The sequence below is a fragment of the Gracilinanus agilis genome, chromosome 1, assembly GCF_016433145.1.
Source record: "Gracilinanus agilis isolate LMUSP501 chromosome 1, AgileGrace, whole genome shotgun sequence".
Classification (NCBI taxonomy): domain Eukaryota; kingdom Metazoa; phylum Chordata; class Mammalia; order Didelphimorphia; family Didelphidae; genus Gracilinanus; species Gracilinanus agilis.
Window position 1 is genome coordinate 220,685,677 of NC_058130.1, and position 24,644 is coordinate 220,710,320.

Here is a 24,644-nt window from a genome sequence, read left to right on the forward strand (position 1 = left end):
CCCATTTAGTTTGGGTTGTAAAAGTTGATAAGATTAGAATTTTATATTTAAAGAGCTCCCAAATCTAAGGTTAAGGTAAGTAATTTTTCATACTTAAAAGTCTTTCTCAGCAATGCTTTTTAAATATAATTTCAGTAGGCAAGAGAAGCTGACGGGATTTGTATCAAATTAGGGTTTTGTCCTTAGCTAATAGATCTCAGATACTTTTTCCACTTTTTTCTCCGATCCAGTTTTGATCAGGAACCTCAAGCATAGCATAGTTTGTTGTTTATGAATACAGAACAGGCTGTTCTCCCTCCAGGAAAAAAAGTTTTACAGCCAAAACGATAAATGGCATTGAGGCCAAATTTGCTGCTTTTCAAACAGACATCTGCTTGCAATGTATAAACAGCTGACAAATTGCTTCAGGTTAGTTACATGAAGCTCTTTGGTTTCCCAAGGAGACGTATATGGAGGGTAATTTTCACCACATCTACCAAGTTCATCATAATTATTGAATGGAATAAATTTTAGAAAAATGTAAGCTATCCCTGTAGGGTTTTGGAATACAATGGGATCCTTTTAGAAAATTCTACCCACTGTTAAATGCATGTGCAGGAATTTCTCCATTTTTCTACCCTAAGTCGCAGCATATACAATAGGAATATTTTCATTCTCAACCACATCATATTCTAAGTCAACAAACATTTATTAAGTGCCTGGATATGCATAGCCCTGTGCTAGGCCCTGGAAATACAAAACTCAAAACCAAACAGCTAAGGAACTTTGATGCTTCTGGGATCATAAGGCCTCAAGTTGAGAACTAGACAGGAACTCTTTCAACCCTTTCCTCTTACAAATAAGGAAACTAAGGGCCAGGGAAGTTAAATGACTTATCCAAGGTCATATAGATGGTGACAGAATCAGGATTTGAATTTAGGTTTTTTGACTCAAATCCAATATTCTTTAAACCAGCAGTTCTCAAACTTTTTGGTCCCAGGAGCCCTTACACTTACTCTTAAAAATTCCTGAAAGGGTTGGCTAGATAGCACAGTAGATAAAAGTAGGTCTGGAGATGGGAGTTTCTGGGTTTAAATCTGGTTCAGACACTCCCTAGCTGTGTGACCCTGGGCAAGTTGCTTAACTCCAATTGCCTAGCCCTTACTGCTCTTCTGCCTTAGAACCGACACTTAGTATTGATTCTAAGACAGAAGGTAAGGGTTTTTTAAAAAATTACTGAGTGCTTTATGTGATCATACATGTATAACCCAGATTGAATTGTTCGTCAGCTCCAGGAGGGGGTAGGGAAGAAGGGAGGGAGACAATATGGATCATATAATTTTGGAAATTTCTAATGAAAATTAAAAAAAAAAAAAGAATGGAAGAATGGTGCCAAAAACTAGCATGAAGATAGGCCAGCTTTCAAAAAAAACAGGAATAATGTGGCATCTTCAAATGATCAGCTAATTCTAGGTAAAATTGTAGATTATCATAACAGAAAAATAATATATTAATATTACATGTGATATATTATGAGAATATTATAGATATGTAACAATACATAATTATATTATGAATCATTAAAATTATCATTCTTAGAATTTATTTATTTATTGTTTATTTATTTATTTAAAAACCCTTACCTTCTGTCTTAGTGTATTGGTTCTAAAGCAGAAGAGCAGTAAGGGCTAGGCAATGGGGGTTAAGTGACTTGCCCAGGGTCACATAGTTAGGAAGTGTCTGAGGCCACATTTGAACCTAGGACCTCCCTTCTCTAAGTCTGGCTCTCAATCCACTGAGCTACCAGATGCCCCTTGTTCTTAGAATAAAAAAAGAATTTTTTAAATTACTAAGGATCTTAAAAAGCTTTTGTTTATGTAGGTCGCTGATCTCTGCTATATTAGATACAAACTGATAGATTTCTAAAACAGTAATTCGTTTAAAATAACAATAAACCATTATATATCAACATAAGTAACATTTTTATGAAAAAGTAACTATTTTTCAAAACAAAAAAATTAGTGAGAAGAGTGGGATTGTTTTACATATTTTTTTGCAAATCTTTTAGGTCTGGTTTAATAGAAAACAGCTGAATTCTCAAAGCTGCTTCTGTACTCAATTTGCTGGGTTTGGGAAGAAAATCCAGCCGTACACACACACACACATATATATAGAGATAGAAAAGTAGTAGTCTCTTAATAGGCAAATAGCATTTTAGTATTATAATAATAATAATTTCAACTTCATGGTCTTTTTGAAAGGGTCTTGGGGCCTCAGACTACACTTTGAGAATTGCTGATTTACAATACATGATAGCTGCCTCAAAATCATTGACACAAATATGTAAATACAAAATAATTTGAAGAGTAACTACTGAGGGGATCATAACAGGCTTCCTCAAGAAAAAAACAGAGGTTCTCCACTAACCAACACTGCACCATGGAACAACCATCAGTTACAGCAAATGGAGAGATTTACCTTGGCAGTATACTTTCCAGGGCTGTCCAAAGAGATGAGGTTGATTGCCAGAATTAGCTCAAAGCATGGGACAGAGAGGTATTAGGCTGCCTACCAAACTGAAGGTCTCTAGAGCTGTGGCTCTGCCCTCATTGCTGTATGCCTATGAAACTTGGACAGTCTACAGTGCCATGCAAGGAATTGAATCACTTCTATTTGAATTGTCTCAGGAAGAGTCTGAAGATCACCTGGCAAGATAAAGGACTGAACTCTTGAGATCCTTTCTCAAGCTAAACTATCAAACATTTATAGCAGTGATTCCCAAAGTGGGTGCTGCAGCAATCCAGGGGGAGCGGTGATGGCCACAGGTGCATTTATCTTTCCTATTCATTGCTATTAAAATTTTAAAAAATTAATTTCCAGGGCGCTAAGTAATATTTTTTCTGGAAAGGGCGGGGCAGGCCGAAAAAGTTTGGGAACCACTGATTTAGACTGTGCTGTTGAGATTGCAATCCTGATGGGCTGGCTACATTGTTTGAATGCCAAACACACATTTGCCTAAAAGATTATTTTATGGAGAACTCACACAAGGCAAGCACACAGGAGAGGTCCGAAGAAGCAATACAAGGACACTCTCAAGATCTCTCTGAAGAACTTTGATGTCAATTATGAGACATGGAAGACACTGATATAGGACCATTAAGCATGGCATGCCTGTATCAAGGAAGGTGCTGTGCTCTATGAACTGAAGTAGCTCAAAAGAAACATGAAGGGGCAGCTGGGTAGCTCAGTGGAGTGAGAGACAGGAGGTCCTAGGTTCAAACCCGGCCTCAGACACTTCCCAGCTGTGGCAAGTCACTTGACCCCCATTGCCCACCCTTACCAATCATCCACCTATGGGACAATACACCGAAGTACAGAGGTTTAAAAAAAAAATTAACATGAAATGTGCAAATCAAGAAACATCCCAACCAAATTTTCATAAGGGCTATTTGTGTTCAATGTGTGGTAGAGCCTTCTGAGCTCACTCATATTGCTCTGATCAGCCCCAGTCAGACACACTGGACATTGCCATAGTGATATCATTTTGCTCCTGTTCAAGTATGAACGATAACAACAACTGCCAACAGACTTTCTGAAGGAAGTAACATGAACTGAGCTCTGATGAAAGGTATGGATTCTAAGAAGGAATGAATGAATGCATTTCAAAAAAATGGGGACAGCCTTTGCAAAATCAAGAAATGGACATTGCTAGTTATTTTGGACTATAGAGTAAATAAAAAAGTAATGTGAAAAAAATGGCATAAAAGTAGGTCAGAGCCAAGTCAGGGAGAATGTAAGCTCCTTGAGGGCAGGGATAGTTTTGGTTTTGTCTCTGAATCTTCCATGCCTGCTATAGTGCTTATTAAATACATACTGAATTGAATGGGGTCAGGGGCTCCAAATGCCAGACTTAAAATGAGAAGTTGCCAACAGGAAAATAAAGATAACAACTAATCATTTGCATGCTACCACAAAGATGGATATATTCTCGATGAGCACAATATGCACAAATGCCTACCCTTTTTTAATGAGGCAGTATTCATCAAATGATACATAACCAATGCAAATAATTGCCAAAGACTAGATTACCCCCTATTCAAGAGTATGGATGTTGCATGGCTGTTCTGTATGGGAAGCATATAAGTAATCAGGATCATTGCTAGTAGCAGCTTATTATGCAAACTGCTACAAGTTAATTGGTTAATAAATATCAAATGTTCAAGATAAGCTGGGGGAGAAAGAAAAGTGTGTCATAGTTGAAACAATATCTCCTTTAATAAAATAATAAAAGACATCAGGGAAAAGGACAAAAGAACACCCCAAAGACACCATACAGAAAAAGAATATTGAAATTAGCTGGGTTTATTATTATCAAACAATAAAAAAGATAACCTAGAAAAAGTGACATTTTAAAAGTCATATATTAGAATTAAGTTACACTTTCTTAACAATTCAGAACAATTTCTCCAAATAATATTGATTTTCATAATACAGAAATTAATTTACTTCTTTTAAAGATCAGTACTGGCAAATCAGAAGGCACATAGTTCCACATTACACATATCCTCTTTTAAGAATCTCAAGAAATTTCCTACCAAAAGGAATTTTTTCCTAAGAAAATTCTGATCTCTGTGTACAATGTTATAATATATAAAATAGGCAGCGCTGGAATTATTTCATATTTCCTGAGTTGCTTCAGGAACAAAACAAACAAGATCACTTCCTAATAAGTTCATTCAATGTAAATAAAAAACATCAATATCTTGTGCAATAAATATGTAACTGTAAGGCACTCTACTCTTTCTCTGGTAAGACTTCTTAAGAAATAATAAATAGCTATCAGGTTAATATAACCTCATTTGACTGCTATTCCACAGTACTTCAGATTCATTAAGTTTATATTATTCAAGTAATAATAACAATTCACATTCATGTAATCATTTATAGTTTACAATGTGCTTCTCCTCAAAATATCCTTAAACTAAGTAGGTGTACATTTTTCAAACCTTTGTAAAAAATATAAAGCAAACTTCATTTACATTCAGATAAAGACAGACAAAAGAGCCATTATGGTGCTACTCTAGTAAATTTTCATTCAAAGCCTGTAGCATCAATGTAAGGGGAAAAGGGTCTATGAATGGTAGGCAGGTCCACGACTTCTACCACAATAGGAATATCCCAGATGGCTTATCCAAAAACTATATACCAAATAAGATAGGCATAATTTTTTTAACCCTTACCTTCTGTCTTAGAATCAATATTTTGTATTGGTTCCAAGGCAGAAGAGCAGTAAGAGCTGGGGGTTAAGTGACTTGTCCAGGGCCACACAGCTAGGCAGTGTCTGAGGCCAGATTTGAACCTAGGACTTCCTGTCTCAAGGCCTGGCTTTCATTCCACTAAGCCCCTTGGGCACAATTTTTGAAAACCAGATGATTTTAATTAGGTTAGATTTGATCCTTAATTCCTCATTTCAAAGGTAGAATGGAGGACATGAGTCCATTTGGAAGAAAGTGAGATTACAATCTCCATTTTTAGTCATGGTCATGGAGATAAGTCTAGCTGGCTTCATAGATTCTGATTTAAAGGCAAATCCAACCAACTAAAAGGAATGGAAGTACCCATGTTTTCACACATCATCTTTCTCCTCAACACTGATGGGCCACATTCAAATCTGAGAATCACATGAATTCTCTCATCCTGATCCCTAAACTTCCAAAGGTTCATTCAGGAGCTCACTAAAAGACTTCCTGATAGTGGTACAATAATGTTTTCTAACAAATTCAAATGCTTATGTGGGCTTCATCCCCACTTGAAGAATCAATCAATTCCTAAATATCAGTTCAGAAAAGTATGGTGTGTCAGAGAATCTGGCAGAAATGTATTTAACCAGGTATATTCTAGGGTCACCCACTCACACCCAGAGAACTCATCTAACCAATTCATGTGGCATTTCCATTACCTAGAGCCAAGGCTATTATACTGAGGTTACAAGACATTCTGAGAACTATAATATGATCATCTACCGCCACCACAGGCAGATTTGTTATTTAGTAACAAACTGCATTTAGTCCCCTAATCAGAGAAGACAAAAGAGCCCTTGAAGTTGTTTTTAAAAGATAAGAGGTGATATAATGAGCAGCTATTCCTTCTGGCATAGTATAAATTCAATGTAAAAAAGAATACAAATGTTACAAGGGTTTTCTTTTTCTTTCTTTCTCAATGAGGAGGAGGGGAAAGGGAGAGAAGGTAAATTTTTGTTGATTGAAAAAATTTTTTAATTAAAAAAATACAAAAACCTCCAGCCACATTTTAAACTCATGATAGAATATATTCTTGTTACAAGGTTACTGTCCAGTTGGAATGATGGCTGCTCCTGATAGAAAAGGGAGTCCAAGCCAGAATCTGGATTACTGTGATGCCCAGAGGAAGCAGGCAAATCAGGATGAACATTGCATCATGAAGACCTGTTAATAAACTAGAGAAAGGATGGAAAACATAGTTAGTTTTCTACTTCAGTGTCTACTTTTCCTATAGATCAGTGTTTTTTATTGTTGTTTTTAGCAAATTGTAAAATCATAGGTTGTTAAAGATGGAAGGAAGCTTATAGATAATCTGGTCCAATCCCTTCACTGTACTGATGAGAAAGCTGAGTCTTGAGAGATTGACTTTTCCTAAATTTATATTGTCAGTTTGTGGCAAAACTGGAACTTGAAACAAGATCTAACTTCCAGCTTTTTCCAAAATATTGTGCTTGACTCTTCACCAGCTGAAATGATTTAGAAGTAAATATGGATCAATTTAACAATGTTTTATATCATTAACATGTATAACAATTTCATACATGTGATTATGATTGAGAGGACTTTAAAGTTGCTTTTCTAAACTTGGTTTCATAAAACATAGCCCTAATTGGAGGAAAACAGAGGAAGTCACAATAAGTTCCCTAGGTTCTGGGAGACCTAAGACATATCACCCTAGAAGCTCACTGCTTCTAACTATCAAAAAGCCAGGTCTCCTAAACACATCATTATCACCTGTCATGAAGACCAGGTAGGTGAGTTGTTCAAAGATGTTGAGGGGCCTTGGTCTAGGGAAGACCTTAAACCTTTTATCAATCAATCACCTGCATCAGAAGACTTCTTCCTATCCATTGGTACCCTGGCTGGGCTCATTCCCCAATAGTAAGTATACCAGGAGATTAGTAGATAATGTCCAACGGGATCTAGACTGGGTGATAAATTTATATATCATGAACCCCAAAGGAGGTTACTCTCCTCATCTCATTAATACTGGACTCTGCCAAGAAATAAATACCCCATTCCTAATCCTAGCTGTCTGCTCCCTCAATGCCACCTGTGTCAACCCGACCGTGCTGATGTTCCCTTTAGATCTGCTTGCCCTTCTACTGTATTCCCTGGAACTCCTGACTATAATGAACAAACTCCCTTTCATTTTAGATCTCCTTCTCTCTTGCTCCTTCTATTTTCTGGCTCTCACAGAAACCTAATGCTCTCTTCCCTACCCCCTGGTTATAACACTATATCCTTGGCCAGCTTTTCCAGTACTGGCTACACTTAATTCTCATATCCCTGGACTAATTAGAATCTGTAGAGGAGATGGAATATTCCTTGTTCCCTATTGCTACTTCCAGACACTCCATCTAACTGATATCATTCAGCAACCTTTCTTCCTTTGAGGTTCATGATATATATAAATTTATCACCCAATTTAGATCCTGTTGGACATTATCTACTAATCTCCTGGTTTTTCTTCATCCTTTCTGAATGAGTTCAGTCTCAGTCTTTAACTGTTGCCCTCATATTAGGGGACTTTGACATAATGTGGACATTTCTTTAAATTTCTTAACTTCTCAGTTCTTCAATCTACTCTACTTCCCATGATATATTCCTCTACTCAATACCCTAACACCATCTCCCATGATCTTGTATTTTACTCCAGTCTCTGATAAAGAGATGTTTATTCTCCTTGCCAAGGCCAACTCCCAACATGTACTTCTTTGAAAAAATCCTCATCTTCAGTCTTGGAATCAATTCTAAGGCAGAAGAGAGGTAAGGGCTAAGCAACTGGGGTTAAGTTACTTGCCCGGGGTCACACAGCTAGGACGTGTCTGAAGTCACATCTGAACCCAGGATCTCCTGTCTCTAAACCTGGCTCTATCCACTGAGCCACATAGCTGTCCCCCAACATGTATTTTTGCACCTATCCCTTCCTGCCTTTCAGAGCAGACTGCTTCCACTATCATTCCTTTTTTTCCCCTCATCTTCAGTCTCTCTCTGTTTATGCCCTGCAGCCTTTAAAATCCATACCTTCCCTATTCTTAGAAATCCCTCTCTAGGTCTTACATATTTGGTTATTGATCACCTTATATTTTTCCTCTTCTAATCAGTTAAATGTCTTGAAAAAAGCAGTTTAAACTTGGTGCCTCCACTTCCTTTCCTCGCTCTTCTCTAAGTCCTCCATAACATGACTTCCAATCTCATCTCAATTGAAACTGTTCTCTCCAAAGTTACCAGTAAAATTTTAATCACCAAAAGTGGTCATTTCTTTTAATCAAGTTTTTAAATTTTATTTTTATTGCCATGCAAAACATACTTCCATATGGTCACTGTAAGAGTGAACTCATACATAAACAAAACCTCAAAATAAAATCATAAATACAATGATGTGAATGCAACTCTGACAGTTTTTTCTCTACAAGTGGATATCACTCCCCATCATAAGACTTTTAGGATTGTCCCAGGTCACTGAATCCCTGTGAGTAGCCTAGTTTTCACAGATAATCATTGTACGTTATTGCTGTTATCATGTAGAATGTTCTCCCATTTCTGCTTGTTTCGCTCTGCATCAGTTCCTGTAGATCTTTCCAGCTTTTTCTGAAATCATCTAGCTTATCATTTCTTATAGCACAATAGTATTCCATCCCCAACATGTACCACAATTTGTTCAGTCATTCACCAATTGAGGGACATCCCTTCAATTTCCAATTATTTGAAGTGGTCATTTCTTACTCATTATTCTTCTTGTCCCCTCTGAAGCATTTGGTACTATTGATCATTTTTTTCCTGAAAACTGCCTTCTTCCTATTTTTTCTTGACAGTGCTTTCTCTTGGTTTTCCTCTTACTTGTTTGACCACTCCTTAGTCTTTTTTACTGGATCTTCATCCATGTCATGCCCATTAACTGTAGGTACATACCAAGACTGTCCTGAGTCCTCTTATCTTTTTGTTCTATATTCTCTCACTTGGTAATGTCATTAACTCCCATATTTATATAATTCTCTTTTCTCTTCTGAGATCTGGTTAGTTTTTCATCACCAACTTCCTGTTAGATATTTATATTATCTGTCTCAGTGATTCCCAAAGTGGGCGCTATCACCCCCTAGTGGATGCTGCAGCGATCCAGGGAAGCGGTGATGGCCACAGGTGCTTTTATCTTTCCTATTAACTGCTATTAAAATTAAAAAAAATTAATTTCCAGGGGGCTAAGTAATATTTTTTCTGGAATGGGGGTGGTAAGCCAAAAAAGTTTGGGAACCACTGATAGAACTCCTTAACTTTTCCACTAAACTCAACCCTCATCCAAAATTCAGTGCTGTTAAAGTCATCACTATCTTTTCACTCAGGTTTGCAACCATATCTTCTTAATCTCCCCCCAATAGTTAATTAGTTGCCAAATATGATCATTTGTACTTTGACAATTATCTCAAATATCTGCTTTTCTTTGCTCACACAGCTATCACTCTGAACCTGGACTATTGCAACAGTCTCCTTAACTGGTCTTCCTACTTCAAGACTCTCCCTGCTACCATTCATCCTCAATATAGCTATACCCTCCAATCAATTCCAAGTGCCTCTTACTATTTATAGAACCAAATATAAACTTCCCTGTTTGAATTTAAAGTTCTTCACAACCTGGTTCTTCCTTATTTTCTTTCTAATTTTCTTTCACATCATTTCTTTCCACACAAGTTATCCATCTCGCTACTCTGTAGAGGAAAAGATAGAAAGTAAAACTTGAATCAGCTGATGTTGCTACTTCTCAGCAACTGAAAAGTTTAAGCTAAAAGGCTAAGATGATCTCAGGAGTTCTTATATCTACATGAGGCTGATGGATTTCCTTATTTTTCATTTTATTTTTATGGATAGTTTTTGTTGTCATATTAATTTCATTCTGACTACATCTTTCCCTGCTTCTATCACCCAAAAGGCCATATTTTAACCAAGATTTCAAAAGATTAAAAAAGCAATTCAATAAAAACAACCCATATATCAACCACATTTAATAGGATGTTCAAAATATTTCATATCCATAATCTTGATCTCTACAAATATTTTCTCAACTGTTCCCTGGGGCCAAGCCATTTGTCATTATAGATGTAAAGTCCCTTCCTCTTCCAGAGGCCAAGGAAAAAATATGAAGTTCTTATTAGGTTGGGAAGAGTGATAAGAGTTCTACCTCAACCCTTACCTGTCCAAGATGAGAGAGCTTAACTTTGAAGATGGTGAAGAATAAAGGCAGTTTGGCCACAATAACACCCTAGCTGGGGGGGTCCCTAATATTGAACTTTTTCAAGTGGTAGGCTGATCTGCAAGCAAAGCTGTCAAGCTTCCTTCAGGGAGATAAGTAGAGCTTCAAGAGCCAGAAGCACTGCTATTCATAAAGATGGAGAGGTCAAATGCTGATAATGTCCAAGATCCATTCTCTAATTTGTTTTCATCTAGTCTCCAGCTATTACACATTCCAATTGAGAATAAAGTAGGGAAAAAGTCCTTTTTGGTTCAGGCTGAGTGGTCAGTATATAAAACTATTATCTCTTTAAGTGGTATTTTGGATTGCTTGTTAATGTATCTGAAATTGTATTAAAACCAGAGAGCCTATAGAATCTGAGCTAAATCTACTTATTTGAATGTATGTGGGGAGAGTAAAAAGACAGGGCAATCTAGAAGAAAGGAGGCCTAAATTATTGATGGTTTGTAAAATCACTGTAAATTCTGCTAGTAAAAACATAGGATTCTGAGTCACACATTTAGTTTAGCTGAGAAAGAAAATTCCCAGGAGCCATTCTTAGTAAACACAAATTGCAGAAGCCATTCAGGCCCAATGCCAATAATGATCTGCATAGAATTTTTAATCAGAGCATGGCAAATCAATTTTCCCAGTCTGGGTAAGCATGCTCCTGCTTAAGTAGCCTCATAGTCTCTGGTGCTGACCACATTTTTGCTGGACTTAATGTGGAACTCCTGAACATGAGCAATCCACCAGCTTCATCCTCCCCAGAAGCAGTGTGAAGTACCACACACCCAGCTGAGTGCTCCCTTTTTAGATAATTTTCTTAATTAAAAAAGCAAAAAGTTATCTAATTAACTTTGAGATAAAAATGCTATGGGTAGGAAAAGAATAAAAGTAAATATGAAAGGACAATGTGGGAGATTAAAGTAGGGTAAAACACTTTTTATGTAGAATTATTGATATTGTAAAAAGGGAAAGCTTTATTTATTATAGAATAATAAGTTCTATTAATATAAAGTGAATTAGACAGAAATATAATAGACAGAATAAAAAATGAATAATTCAGCCAATTGAGAGAACACTTTTCTGGACTGGTATAAAGATGAAATGTAGAATACTATTTCAGCTACAAAAAGAAAGTAATTCATGCAATTAGATTTTCACATAACTTTTGGAGAGGACTCTGACCCAGTTATCCCATAATTAGGAATATATTCTCTTTTTAAAACTTTTTTAACCCTTACCTTTTGTCTTAGAATCAATATTAAGTATAAGTTCCAAGACAGAAGAGCAGTAAGGGCTAGGTGATTGGGGTTAAGTAACTTGCCCAGGATCATAAAGCTGGAAAGTGTTTGAGGCCATATTTGAACCTAGAACCTCTCATCTCTAGGCCTGGCTCTCTATCTACTGAACCACTTAGCTGCTCCTAGAAATATATTCTAAAGGCATAGTCACTATTGAAATCCTTCCAATTTCTTCCTCCATCTTAAGCCACTGCTAACATTATTCAGCCTGAATTATATGTATAGTATTCAAAGGTAGCAATGGATGAGTACTGTCTCATTCCCTCTGGATGTGACTTTCACTGTTTATTATGGTTCTTCAGTCTGTCACTCTAAAAAAAAGGTCTTGGCATAATCAGGGAACTAATTATTTCTTAACTCTAAGCTGGTCCCATAGCTTCTACCACTTTATAGGCCCTACAAGGCCCTGTTGATGCCTGAGGTGATGACAGACAGCAAGATAAACAGATACACATGCAGATGTATAAAAAGAAGAGACAAACTCAGAGAGAGAAATGAGGGTCAATCTGAAGGCTCTGACCTAGAGTGGCACTGACACCCCAATTCTGATCTTTAACTTAGAATCATAAATTCAGCCTATATCAGCTTTGGACCACAGAAAAGAATAGATTCAGTGACTTTAGTATAGTTATCAGTAGTAGGGAAATCAGTGACTGAGGGCACCCAGGCATAAATTTCACAAGCCCTCTCTGTAGGCTTTGCTATAGTTGCTCATTGGCATGAGTCTACTTTTATCCTTATCTGTTCCCAGAAGTAAGGAGTATGTGAATACACCAATTACAGGACATCTACAAAAGCTAAATGTGCCAAAAAGCTAATGGAAGCCAAAGTTCCACAATGTTCCACATCATTAAAATGATGTCTCAAATCCATAAGTGAAAAGAAATGTTCTACTCAAAGGGAAAACTATAAAGCCATAGTCATCAGCTACGAATCCCACAATTACTACAATATATGTTCAGGAAAAAAAAAAGGTTATGATTTCTGCTTAAGGTATCTCTATGCATTGTCCAAGTATTTAATTGTCATTCTCTGTGTATTAGCAGATTCCAGTTACAGGAATACTCAGAAATCAGACTCCAGCTGCCAATGGTTCCTCTCGATGAGCTTTTTAATCTCTAAGAATAGGTTTGCCTTTTCCTCTTTTTTCCATGGAAACAGAACATTGGAACACCTGTGACAATTTGCAGAGGAAAAGGCCTGTCTGGGCACAAGAACAGCAATGCAAAAGGAGAATGAGTCATTAGATCTGATTTGAGAACATGAAATGGGTGGGAACTCAAATGAATAGGGCGATTTGATAGCTACCATTTTGTCATATAAGAGTCTATCTTTTCAGGCTCATGTTATTATTACTTAAGTCACCAATCAATTTCAATAACTTCAGTTTCTCCACAGAAAAGGTATTTTCCTACTACTTTAATAAATCATTTGATGCAGTCAAAGTTCCCTTTCGTTTCAGGGGACTCCTCTATTTTCATTTCACCTCTTATTTGGTGGAGAGAACTTTGTATTTTCAAAAAGTTATTTTTACTTCTCTTTTTACCTTCCTCCCACTAGTGTGGGAAAGCCTGCATTGACCCATTTTCTCTTTAGTTTTCAGAATGCCTACCTCTTGATTCTGTTGTAATACTCTAAATCTCCCTCCAAATTATATCTGTCTAATCCTTAGGTAAAAATGCATTCCTTAATCCTGCTTAGCCTTACTATTTTACATTATCTCCCTAATCATCAAAAGATCTTTTTCCCTTATTTTTTCATGATGCTCTATTTTTTATAGAATCTACCTTCATGCAACAATATTATAAGTCACTATTGTCCAGATAACGTTTCTCATCATGCTTCTGCTTCATTAGTTATAGCACTTGCAGATTTAGATCTGGAAAATAATGTTTATATGCATATTGACTGACTCTCTATTCCTATCAAAACCCTAATAACCATCCTAGTTCATTATTCTGGAGAATGTTTGAAAACAACATGATATGCATTTCTCAAAGCCAAGTAAAACTTCACTCTTTCCCAGAATTATTCACTGTATTCCTCACTTCTCTAATAAGTTTTCAGTAACCACCACCTGATATCACTGTCCATGGCTAAAGAAGTGGCTTCCTAAGAGCCCGGTAATCTTGATTGTTTTCAATGCAGAAACAGGTATCTGTGTGAAAAAAGTTATATTCCTGTCATAGTGGCCTCTTTTTCCCACCAGTGAATTCTGTTCAGGGCCTTCATTTTGGAAGTAATTCTTAGTATGGCCATGTTTTAATCCCTTACCAGCTGTGCTTCTGACTCTAGGAACTTTGCCACTATACCCCTCTACTGGTGATATGAGCATATCCTTCTTCCCTTCCACCTATTATAATGAAAGCTCTTAGAGGGCTGAATTTCTTTCTGTTTTTTTTTTAAAACATTTATTAATATTCGTTTTTAACATGGTTACATGATTCATGCTCCCACTTTCCCCTTCACCCCCCGCACCCCTCCCCCATGCCGACGCACATTTCCACTGGTTTTATCATGTGTCATTGATCAAGCCCTATTTCCAAATTGTTGATAGTTGCATTGGTGTGGTAGTTTCGAGTCTACATCCCCAATCATGTCCGCCCCAACCCATGCATTCAGGCAGTTGTTTTTCTTATATGTTTCCTTTCCTGCAGTCCTTCCTCTGAATGTGGGTAGTGTTCCTTTCCATAAATCCCTCAGAGCTGTCTTGTAAGTCATTGCATTGCTGCTGGTACAGAAGTCCATTACATTCTATTTTACCACAGTATATCAGTCTCTGTGTACAGTGTTCTTCTGGCTCTGCTCCTTTCGCTCTGCATCAATTCCTGGAGGTCTTTCCAGTTCACATGGAATTCCTCCAGTTTATTATTCCTTTGAGAGCAATAGTATTCCATCACCAGCATATACCACAATTTGTTCAGCCATTCCCCAACTGAAGGGCATACCCTCCTTTTCCAGTTTTTTGCCACCACAAAAAACACAGCTATAAATATTTTTGTACAAGTCTGTTTATTAATGATCTCTTTGGGGTACAAACCAAACAATGGTATAGCTGGATCAAAGGGCAGGCATTTTTTTATAGCCCTTTGAGCATAGTTCCAAATTGCCATCCAGAATGGTTAGATCAGTTCACAACTCCACCAGCAATGCATTAATGTCCCAATTTTGCCACATCCCCTCCAGCATTCATTACTCTTCCCTTCTTTCATTTTAGCCAATCTGCTAGGTGTGAGGTGATACCTCAGAGTTGTTTTGATTTGCATTTCTCTAATTATTAGAGATTTAGAACACTTTCTCATGTGCTTATTGATATTTTTTATTTCTTTACCTGAAAATTGCCTATTCACGTCTCTTGCCCATTTATCAATTGGGGAATGGCTTGATTTTTTATACAATTGATTTAACTTCTTGTATATCTGAGTAATTAGACCCCTGTCAGAGTTTTTTGTTATAAAGATTTTTTCCCAATTTGTTGTTTCCCTTCTGATTTTGACTACATTGTTTTTGTTTGTACAAAAGCTTTTTAGTTTAATATAATCAAAACCATTTAATTTACATTTTGTAATTTTCTCTAACTCTTGCTTGGTTTTAAAATCTTTCCTTTAATTTCTTTCTGTTTTAATTTGTATCCCATGCACTTAGCTTAGTGCCTGACATATAATAATGGTAAGCTCTTAAAAAAAAATCTAGTACCTTCTGTCTAAGTACCAATTCTAAGACAAAAGAATGTTAAGTGCTAGGCAACTGGGGGGTTAGGTGACTTGCCCAAGGTCACTAGACTAGGAAGTGTCTAGGGATAGATTTGAACCAAGTCCTCCCAACTTCACACTTGGTGCTCTATCTACTGTGCTACCCAGCTGTCCTCACAAAGCAAGTTCTTAATAAATGCTTGTTAAACAGCAATATTGTAAAAATAATCAATTATGAGAGACTTAGCTACTCTGATCAAGACAATGATTCAAGACAGTTCCAAACGACTTGAGATGAAAATTCTATCCACCTCCAGAGAGAAAACTGATGAATTCTCAATGCAGATTGAAGGACATTTTTATTTTCTTTATTTTTATCTGTTTTCATTTGCAACATGGCTAATATGAAAATGTTTTGTATGACTTCATATGTATAATTAACATAAAATTGCTTGCTTTCTTAAGGAGGGAACAAATGGGAGGAAAGGAGAGAATTTGCAACTCAAAATTTTAAAAAATGAAAGTTAAAAAAAATTTTACATGTAATTTGGAAATGTTTAATGAAATAAATTTTAAAAAATTAAAAAAAATAAATGCTCATAACTTATTTACTAACCAACGTAATGCAATATATATACTGTTAAGATATAGTTCCTATCAAAACTGGTATTGCTCATATGCTTTTCTTTGTAATAAAAAAGGATTCAATGAAGGTCAGGGAGGAAAGGAGAAAAGGCAAAATAAATGAATGAATGAATGAATGAGTAAAAAAATATGAGAATCTGGCCTCAGACACTTCCCAGCCGTGTGACCCTGGGCAAGTCACTTGACCCCCATTGCCTACCCTTACCACTCTTCTGCCTTGGAGCCAATACACAGTATTGACTCCAAGACGGAAGGTAAGGGTTTAAAAAACAACAACATATGAGTTATCACGAGTATTACTACAATGAATTCCTATGTGGTGATTGCTATTATTGTTCAGTCTTATCAGTCATGTCTGTCTCTTCATGCTTGCATTTAGGGTTTTCTGGACAAAGATACTGAGTTGGGTGATTAGCCCAGGGTCACACAACCAGTAAGCATCTGAGACTAAATTTGAACTCAGAAAGATGAGTCTTTCTGACTCCAGAACTGGCACTCTATCCACCTGTGCCCAACCTGAGTCAGAGAAAAGATGAAAAGAATTCACTTATTCTAACTCAGGAATAAAGGCTGGGAACAACAACAAAAAAAGGCAGAGTAAGGAAAAAGAATCTTACAATTCTCTCTCTGACCCTTTGTCTTCCAGTTAAGTCTCACCATCAGGCAGATTAAAGTCTTAGGTGAAAATTCCCAGGCACACATACAGTGTAGTGTTCTTATTCTAAGGGGACTGTGAATTTTTTTTTAAATTGCTAACTGCATTTCAATTTAATTGCTTTCCTTTGTAATCCCATGTATTTCATTTTATTTATTTTAAGTTTTTTTGTTTTGTTTTGTTTTTTTTAAACCCTTGTACTTCGGTGTATTGTCTCATAGGTGGAAGATTGGTAAGGGTGGGCAATGGGTTATTTATTTTAAAACATAATGAGGGGGCAGCTGGGTAGCTCAGTGGATTGAGAGCCAGGCCTAGAGACAGGAGGTCCTAGGTTCAAATCCGGCCTCAGACACTTCCCAGCTGTGTGACCCTGGGCAAGTCACTTGACCCCCATTGTCTACCCTTACCAATCTTCCACCTATAAGTCAATACACAGAAGTTAAGGGTTTAAAAATTAAAACAAAAACAAAAACAAACATAATGAGAAGGGACTTCAGAGGCCTCACCAGACTGCCAAAGGAGTCAAGGACAGAAAAATGGTTAATAAGCCCCATTCAAAGGCAGCATTCAAGGTCTAGGAGAACCCTGACAATTCCCCAAAGCACCAGCAATGAGGAGTGAAGGATGGGCTAGAATTTCAGATGATCTAAGTAAGAAGTTGGTGTGGTAGAGGAACAATGAACAAGGAATTTGGGAGGCAGAGAGAGTGGTGGGACTGAGAGATGATGGCTGCAGAAAAGAGGCCAGCAACAGCAGCAGCACGGGGGCACAGGGGTTTCTGGGACACAGACCTGTGAGACCTTGGGCAGAAGAGGTTTTCTTAGTCATGATGCAATGCAAAGCACACTGAAACCCTTTCTTACCTCAGAACACAAGCTTTCTGAATATTTTTCCTTTCCCCATCAACTTATGAGTGTGTAGTAAACTGTAATCATTTGTGAAAAAGGAACAAAAAATGAGTCTGCAACAAGATTTCTCCTGTTATTTGCTTTCCTGTTCTGTTCTAACTAAATATTTTGCTATTCAATTTCTGGGTCTTCGTTGGTCTACTACCCACTACCCAACTAGGTACTAGTGAGGGGCTCAAGTCATTAATTTGTGCCTTGAAACCGTACTTAAGTAATACATGATTCTGGAGTTGAGTATGAAACTCATTCCACATGCATTTGTTCTATTTTTCTATTGCAAGACAAGGTTCCAATGTCCTCTCAAAGGTTAAGAATATGAAAAAAATTAAGTGGAGCAAATAAAAACTACATAATTCAAAAATATAGTACAACAAATTACACAGCACAGGAATGAAATCTACTATAGCCAAGTATAACACATGAGAGAAACTTTTTTCTTACTAGGTAACCTGATCTTTACCACTGAATAAAACAGTGAATTACACCTTAATAAGAAACAGAAACCATTAAATAAACAGCAGAGTGTTCTCCAGTTATTATAAAGGCTGTTGCTGTAATAAATCTCTGTGGAGATCTCTTGTTTTCAATGAACAGTTCTTAAACTGATTTTAATGATTAGCTACATAAAATTAAACACCAAGAACTCTTTCATTACATAAAAACTAAGCCTTGAGGTTATTTTCAATTATGTTGGATTATTTACCCTAGAGCATTTCCTTGGATAAAGTTCAATATGGGATTGTATACTTTGTCATTTGGAGATAAATCACTCTCCAAACTGTTCTTACAAGTATAATTTTGGAGAGCTTTACTGTAAAATACTCAGACAAAAAGAAAAGGTACTACACATGTGATTTTTGTTTGAGCGAATCCTTAAACAACAGATTAAGTTTTCATATAAATTTATTCTCTGATGAAAGTACTCTATTTTATTTAAGTTGCATATCCACTAAATATACTCTAATGTATTCAACATATATTAATTTGTGGTACTTAAAAATGCTGATCTTAATTTCTTCCCCCCCATTCCAACATATATCAAGAAGCAACATCAATTGGGCCAGGATAAAAATATGCAGTTCCAGTATTCCATATTAAATATATTTCATATACCTAAAATGATCTTGCTTCCTCAAACTACTGTAATGTTTAACATCTACATTACAAGTAGTTACTAATCAGAAATGATTTGTTGAACAAAGGGGCAACACACTAAGGGTTTTTCTATCATATGATTAAATAATAGTTTGTAGTCTTTTGGTACAAAGGAATTTACCTTAAACTGAATTTTTAATGTGATTTTTAGTAGGCTATAGATATGAAAACAGCTAGGCTATACATAACTGAAGTCATTCCATTAGGGCAGTGGTCAGCAAACTATAGCCTACGGGCAGATTCAGTCCATTGCCTAGTTTTGAACAGCCCTGAGTTAAGAATGGTTTTTACATTATCTTAAAAAGAGCTCTGTTTTTTGTATGGTTTGGTCATGCCTCCCTACTCATGTTAAAGGAATACAGCTAATGTAGTTAAAAACAAAAATTTGTATATTTTGCTAACTAATTTTTACTATGGAGGATTTTAAAGGACTTTATGGAAATCATACTGGATCATTTTCAGAAACTATCTATCTAAATAAAAAAGGGTTGTACAAAAATATTCATAGCTGTGCTCTTTGTAGTGGCAAAAAAATTGGAAAATGAGGGTGTGTTCCTCTATTGGGAGGTGGCTGAATGAATTGTGGTATGTGATGGTGATGAAATACTATTGTGCTGAAAGGAATGATGAACTACTTGATTTCTATATGAACTAGAAAGACCTCCATGAACTGATATGGAGTGAAATGAGCAGAACCAGAAGAACACTGTACACAGAGACCGAAACACTGTGGAATGATCAAATGTAACAGACTTTATATAGAATAGCAATGCAATGATCCAGGACAAGCCTGAGGGAATTATGAGAAAGAATGCTTTCTACATCAAGGGAAAGAACTGTGGGAGGAGAAACGCAGAAGAAAATCATATGATTTATCACTTGTTTCTATTGGGATATGATTTGGGGTTTGGGTTTTAAAAGATTACTCTATTACAAAGATAAATAATATGGAAATGGGTTTTGAACAGTGATACATGTATAACTCAGTGGAACTGCTTGTCAGTTCTGGGATGGGGAGGCAAAAGGGGGCAAAAATCATGAATCATATAATCATGGGAAAATAATAAATAAATAAAATGAGAATAAAATTTTAAAAAAGAAAGTACAAAAAAAAATCTATCTAGGCCAGTGATGGGCAAACTTTTTAAAGAGGGGGCCAAAGGAAAGGGAAAAAAAAACTTTAGGTGGGCCAATATAATTTATTAAAAAATAACTGATACATTTTATAAAATTCTTGTATTTTTTGTGATACTAAGCCCTATTAATGACTGAAAGACTATGAAAAAGGGCCACATCTGGCCCGCGGGCTATAATTTGCCCATCACTGATCTAGACCATTGTAAACCAAATATTAAATTATCACTGGGTAAAAATGACAGAACAATAAACTTTCAATTATGGCAAGGACTTAACCATTTCCCCCTCAAAAAAACCCCAAACTCAACAAGGGGAAGAAGCAGAAAAAGTCCCCTAAAATGAACTTTTAAAAATTGATTCAACTGGTTGTTGTGCAGGATACCCTAAGATACCTTGAGGCAGCTGCTGAGGGTGTCAGCAGAGTAGGGATGGGGAAAGGGGGATAGAAAAGTGTATCATTTGCTACCTTCCTATAATAATCATTCTTGCTAACTCCCTGATAGTTGGGTTCAGTTGTTTCTACCTGCTTATGAAGTAACAAGCCTATCAGTGCCCTCTAAATTTCATCATCTTTAGGAAAAACCTTCTGTCATCGCATTCTTTTTGAACATTTGCTAAACAATATACTTGGATGATTATATCTCTAAAAATGATTATATATCTTGAGACCAGTTCATTAATTTGTTAATATATCTCTTGAACTATCAATAGTCTTTAGTTTTTCTGCTTCCAAGGAAAGCTAACTACCCTGGTTCAGGCCCTTATCACTCCTCCCAAGGATGACTGTAGCAGCCTTCTAAATGATCTATCCCTTTTCTACACATAGCTGCCAATTGATCTTCCTTTTTCTTTTTTAAAAACCCTTGCCTTCTGTCTTAGAATTGATACTAAATATCAGTTCTAAGGCAGAAGAGCAGTAAGGACTAGGCAACAGGGGTTAAGTGACTTGCCCAGGGTCTCACATCTAGGAATTGTCTAGGTCACATTTGAACCCAGAACCTCCAAGCCTTTTTTCCCCAGGAAGTAAAGGGCTTTTATTTAAGAAGCTGGGTATATGTAAGGGAAAATAAAACACAGAAAAGGAGGACATTAGGTAGAAGGAGCTACTATGAGGAGGCCATGACACTGGAAACACTCTCAAAAGTTTTCAGCCTTAGCTCTCTATCCACTCAGTCACCTAGTTGCCCCCAAATTGATGCTCCTAAAGCATAAATTTGACCATGTCATTGTTCAGTTCAAGAAATTCCAGTTGCCCTCTCTTGCCCCTACCATTAAAAAGAAAATCCAATTGGGCTTTTCCAACTTTTCAGAATCTGCCTCTGACAAACCTTTCAGACTTGCTGTACATTCTATTTCTTCATGCACTATTCTCACCTAATCACTACTTCTTTTTTTTTTAAAGCCTTAACTTCTGTGTATTGGCTTCTAGGTGGAAGAATGGTAAGGGTGGGCAATGGGGGTCAAGTGACTTGCCCAGGGTCACACAGCTGGAAAGTGTCTGAGACCAGATTTGAACCTAGGACCTCCCGTCTCTAGGCCTGACTCTCAATCCACTGAGCCACCCAGCTGCCCCGTAATCACTGCTTTTTGTACATGGCATACTATCCTCCAGTCTCCAAGACTCTGAGCAGGCAACACAAGGCAAAACGACAAATATTTACTATAAGTAGAATGCCTTCCCTCACCATCTCTACTTCATAAAATGGCTTTCTTTATTAAGGTTCAGCTTGGGTCTCATCTCCTACAGTAAGCCTATCCTGATTCCTACTGCTACAATCCTTCCATCTACTAGGTATGTATTGTTTGCCATCAAAAGAACGTAAATTATTTGAAGGTGAGAGCTAGCATTTTTTACCCTAATGTGGCCAGTGCCTTGCTTTGTCCTTGGAATACAGCAGGGCTTAATAAACACTTGTTAAATGAATGAATTCATGAAAGTGCTCTAATGCAGAGGTGGGATTTCATGAGCTTCCTCTGCCCCTGCAATTCATATTTGGAGACCCCATGACTCTCTCTCATCCAGCACTTGGGGCAATTAGTGTTACAGAATTCCTAACTTCCCCATGTAAAAGCAACTATCAAAACATTTTTCCTAGGGGCCAGGCCTAGAAACAGATGGTCTTGAGTTCAAATTTGACCTCAGATACTTCTGTGAGATTCTAGGCAAGTCACTTTACCCCCACTGTCTAGCCTTTACTGCTCTTCTGACTTGGAACTGATACTTAGTATCAAGTAGAAGGTAAAGGTTTTTTGAAAAAAGCATTTTCCCTGTTGTTGTTTTAACATGGAGAAGTATACATTCTTCCACCACCCCTTCTCACTCTCAACCACAAAACTGACGAATGACGATAGTCAGGAATACCACCCCCCCATTCCTTCCCCAGACCTCATGAAATCTCCTGTCTTGTTTTGATCTGGGCATTCTCAGCATTTAGCACAATGCCTGGTGTATTTTGGGGGAAGGGGAGGGGTTAGACTCATGATTTTATTGATGAAATGAACTTGGGTGGGGAAATTTCCCTCTACCAATGAATGCCCCAGCAGGACTCTCCTACAGCTTAGAGTCACAATCAAATAGGTCACGTAGGATTTGGACCCAGGTCATCCTGATTCTGAAGTGGCTCTCTAGCCACTAAGCCTCCCTCCCATAAATGTCTATTGAATTGAAAACAAATACACACAACTGTCTCACTGTTTCATCATTATGAGATTTTTGTTCTTTCCTTTACCTGGGATCAACTTGCAAGGCTGTCTTGTTTAGCTGCTCATATCCAAACTGGTTTAACACAGTGACTATAACCATTGGTGCTAAGGACTGGGCAGGTTTGGTAAACAAAGCATTGGTCCCAAAAACCATCGAAGAAAGGGGTGATCTGTAATGGATAAGAGCAGAATAAATCCATTTTGTAATCTACCAGTGCAGACATCTCTTCACTCATGTATGTGACCTGAAATGGAAGCACTGTTTAAAAACAGAAATAAAATCAGAAAAAAAAAACAACCCAAAGGATGATTATTTTATATACTCCCCTTAAGTGCTCAAAATGAATTGACTCTTAAGTAGATTCTTTATAGTAATGACAAAAACATGTCTGAGGGACAGCTGGGTAGTTCAGTGGATAGAGAGCCAGGTCTGAAATCTTCAGGAATTTGAGAGCCATACATAAGGACAAAGAAAGGACATGTATTCCTGTTGAGTACCCTTGCCAATAAAAAGCCCTGATTGACTGAATGGTGAGTGTGGCTTCCTTTGTTACAAAAGAAATCAAATAAGAATGTATATACTCTGTATTTCAAAGCAACCTATTTCTCTCCAAACTAAAACAATATGACACACTGGAAATGTAAAGGAATCATCTGAAACTTTAAAGCAAATCTGAATGGAGGATGGCCTTTTTGCAGCAGGCCAAAAAAAAATTTTTTTTTCTCATTAATTTCTAAAATGCCTTGGTAGGCAAGAAAACAGCAACAAACATGGACTTTGAATTTTGTTCGTGAGGTTTCATGGAGCAAAAGTTCAATCTCTTCTTTACAGAAAAAGTAAATTTGAGTTTTTTATCAGACATGTACTAGAAGGTAATGATATCAAAGTTTCTAAGAAATATCTTTCTTAGTATTGACTGTAATTTGATCCCCTCTTCCCCTACTCCTTTAAAAATTATAAGATCACTTCAGTAAAGGGGAGAAAACTACCAGTGACAACATTTTTTTCTTTTCCTGGTCCTATGAGTTTTCTCAGTGACAACTTTTAAGACTAATATTAACTTACTTGTGATGAAAAATACAATCTGCCTCCAGAGAAAGAACTGATGGAATCTGAATACAGATCAAAGCATACTATATTTCACTTCCTTTTTTTTAGTTAAGATCTCTTCCATAAAATGATTAATATGGAAAAAATGTTTTTACATGATTGCACATGTAAAATTTATATCAGATTATTTACTGTGTTTTAGAGAGTAAGGGAGGGAGAGAATTTGGAACTCTACAATTAAAAAAAAGAATATTTAAAATTGTTTTTACATGTAATTGGGGGGGAAATATTATTTAAAAAAAGAATAATGGTAAGTTTTGAAAAAAAGAAATAACCACTTCATGATCTCCTCCAAGGAGATTCTGTGTCTACAAATAGACTCTTCTGCTTCTACCATGATTTGTCATTTAAACCTTACTGAGCCTCAGTATCTCCACCTGTCAATTGATGAGGCTGCATTAGATGATCTGAGTTTTCCAAGTTCTAAATATATGACAGAAGTTAATTTGTAGATGAAAATATAACTGAAACGTGGTGAATTTTATAGCCCTGGTCTTCACATGTTGATTTTTACAGTCGTTATCATAAAAGAACTTACTTCCGGTTGAATTTAACTACATCCGCATCAATGATGTCAGCCAGGGGTAGATTGAACAAACTAAATGAGGCTTGAACTACTACCCTAGAAAAAGAAAATATATACATGAAAATGGTTATTGGAATTGTAGAGGGTTTTATTTATTTAATTTTAATAAACAATTCATGTAAAAGCTAGTATTTGGTTTTAAAAAAAAGATGTAGAAGGACAGTAGGAGGAGTTAGTTAACATTTTTCTATATCATAAACAGAAGATTTCTGGGCAAATCTGCAAGAAGGAAACTGCTC

General features: G+C 36.7%; 1 protein-coding gene across 1 annotated transcript in view; it reads right to left on the reverse strand.

Annotated features, from left to right (window-relative positions):
- Positions 1-6,236: 6,236 nt before the first annotated feature.
- LOC123231196 (transmembrane protein 180-like) overlaps positions 6,237-24,644 on the reverse strand; it is a 37,001-nt gene continuing 18,593 nt past the window's right edge. Inside the window, exons 4-6 of the mRNA XM_044657449.1 lie at positions 24,358-24,441; positions 22,735-22,878; positions 6,237-6,454 (exon numbers count right to left, since the gene is read on the reverse strand). Of these exons, the coding sequence (XP_044513384.1) occupies positions 6,316-6,454; positions 22,735-22,878; positions 24,358-24,441 (367 nt within the window). The 3' untranslated portion in view covers positions 6,237-6,315. The remainder of the gene's footprint in view (positions 6,455-22,734; positions 22,879-24,357; positions 24,442-24,644) is intronic.